The sequence below is a fragment of the Montipora capricornis genome, chromosome 1, assembly GCF_036669925.1.
Source record: "Montipora capricornis isolate CH-2021 chromosome 1, ASM3666992v2, whole genome shotgun sequence".
In the NCBI taxonomy this organism is placed as follows: Eukaryota; Metazoa; Cnidaria; class Anthozoa; order Scleractinia; family Acroporidae; genus Montipora; species Montipora capricornis.
The window spans coordinates 18896138-18898428 of NC_090883.1; the positions used below are offsets into that span (position 1 = coordinate 18896138).

General features: G+C 40.6%; 1 protein-coding gene across 1 annotated transcript in view; it reads right to left on the reverse strand.

Annotated features, from left to right (window-relative positions):
- Positions 1 to 453, reverse strand: part of LOC138019690 (serine/threonine-protein kinase OSR1-like) — a 32067-nt gene extending 31614 nt beyond the window's left edge. The window contains exons 1-2 of the mRNA XM_068866592.1: positions 351 to 453; positions 165 to 277 (exon numbers count right to left, since the gene is read on the reverse strand). Coding sequence (XP_068722693.1) covers positions 165 to 277; positions 351 to 417 — 180 coding nt within the window. The 5' untranslated portion in view covers positions 418 to 453. The remainder of the gene's footprint in view (positions 1 to 164; positions 278 to 350) is intronic.
- Between the last annotated feature and the right edge of the window lie 1838 nt (positions 454 to 2291).

A 2291-nucleotide genomic window follows, 5' to 3' on the forward strand; every position in this document is an offset into this window, starting at 1 on the left:
ATTATAAAGCTTGCGCCCTAGCCCTTGCTCCAAGCTCAGAAACAGCTGGACGAAGCTCAATGAAGACGCGAATAATGACAACTGATGCCACGTACGTAAGTACTTAAAATTCGTTCGAGGATGTTGGTGTATCGTGCTCTATGCCAAAGTACTAAGAATCTTACCATCATTTCGTCTATACTAGCTCCGCACTTTTCCAAATCAATTCTCTTGACAGCCACTCGCTCTTTGCGAGGAATACAGAAGGCAGCCTGAACTACGGCAGTTGCCCCGTAACCTGAAGACCAAACAAGAACCTCATGACCATACACATTTGATTTTATTTGCAAAGCAAATCATAAGAACCTTACCGATGACTTCCTGAAGTTCGTATTGCTCTCTATCGTTGGGCCACCGACTCTCACCGGCAACCGCCATCTTGATTAAACCCTCACTAACTTTCCATCCGGGGAGGGGGCAGAATGGTACCACTAGCACCCCCACAGGTACCGAGACGAAACACGCAAAAAATCCAGCCGAGCGGGCAAGATAGCTCCAGCTTGAAAATTAAAGGGGCCAGGTCACGCAATTTTAGGCAATTTCAGCACTGATCGAATGGTCATAGAATAAAATAAAATATCAAAATAACTGTTCAAAACTGTAGGAGAACTCTAACAAAACACAGGGAAGCCAAGAAGGGACATGGATGGACAAAACTGGAGAGGATTGAAATGGATTGAATTTGGGTAAATTTGAAAAACGTCGGCCCACCTTTTTTCAAATTTATATCAGTCCATATCAAAATGTCATTTACAAAGCTGGAAAATCATTCTCATTTGTTATGTGGCCGTGATTTTGCAACTGAAAGACGTTTGCTCTGCCAATTTGACGTTTAGAGGTCATAATTAACAAAATTAAACAAAATTACCTAAAATAGCGTGACCTAGCCCCTTTAAAAGGAATAAAGGAAGTACTTGAAGCTAGAAGATACTGTGGGAGCGAAATTTTGAATGAAAACTTTTTACCTTGCTTCTTGTCTTCTGTGTGGTTTTTGTGCCTCTTTAAGCGATTTTCAGGGATTTAGTGTTGGGGGATTTCCCTCGTTTTCTTATCACTGAGGGTCATGCAGACTCTGAAGAGTAAGGAGGTCGGGCTTGACCTGATGTTTCGGTGGGGAAATTGGTTTTGATTACTGGGAAGTGGGTTTTTTGTTAACGACAAGGGGAGATAAACAGCACTTATTGCCAATCATGGATTTGCATTATCAGAGGTTATCAGGAGTTGGTTCTGCTCAAAATTCCTGATATCAAATATGAGCTGTGTTCATTATATTTGTTTCTAGTTGCGATATTTCAATCCTTTCTAAAAGTGCGGTAATACGTGCTACAAAATCGAGCTACAAAATGAGCAACATTGTTGCGTAGAGAGTTTCAAAGTGATGTAGCACGTATTACCATGCGCACTACAAAATGCTTTGTAACAATTTGTTGTTGCACGCTTCAGAATTTGTTGCACAAAGTAGAAAGAGCTTCTACCTCGTGCAACAGTCAATTATGAAATGATATATGCGATGAATCATACATTGAACTGCGGATATGAAATCAAGTGAAGCTGCTATGATCCTCGCAGTTGTGAACGCAAATTTTGCTAATGCGTAGTAAAAAGTGAAAAATGCAGGGCTTCAACGGGGTTTGAAACCGTGACTTCGCGATACCGGTGCGACCCTCTAACTAACTGAGCTATGAAGCCACTGACGTTGGGAGTTGGTCATTTGTGGGTTCTAATGTTCCCGTAAGGAATGAATAAATGATGGAATGATATATGAAATGGACTGCGGATATGAAATCGAGTCAAGCTATGCTTCAACGGGGTTTGTGCGCTGCAAATTATGTCGGGTATACTACCCGACACTTACATCAACGCATAAGTGAACACCGTCATTCAGCTATTGGAAACACCGTGAAACACAGCATGGCAACAACAGAACAAAGACTGATCACCTTTTCAAAGTTCTGAGGAAATGCAACAGCAAGTTTGATTGTTTAGTGTACGAGATGTTGTACACAAAGGACATCAAGCCTTCTCTTAACACGCAAGCTGACTCCATTCGCGCCAAACTGTTCACGTAACACTACCGTGCATTTATTTATTATTATCCTTTTTTGTGTTTCTTACCTTGGGGATTATACCCATAGGACCCGCAAATATTTAATGTATTTTTTTTTTTTCAAATATTATATATTACTTTTTAACTTGATAAAGGCGTAACGTAGCGCCGAAACGTCGTTCACGTTTATAATGTGTTTTAAAAA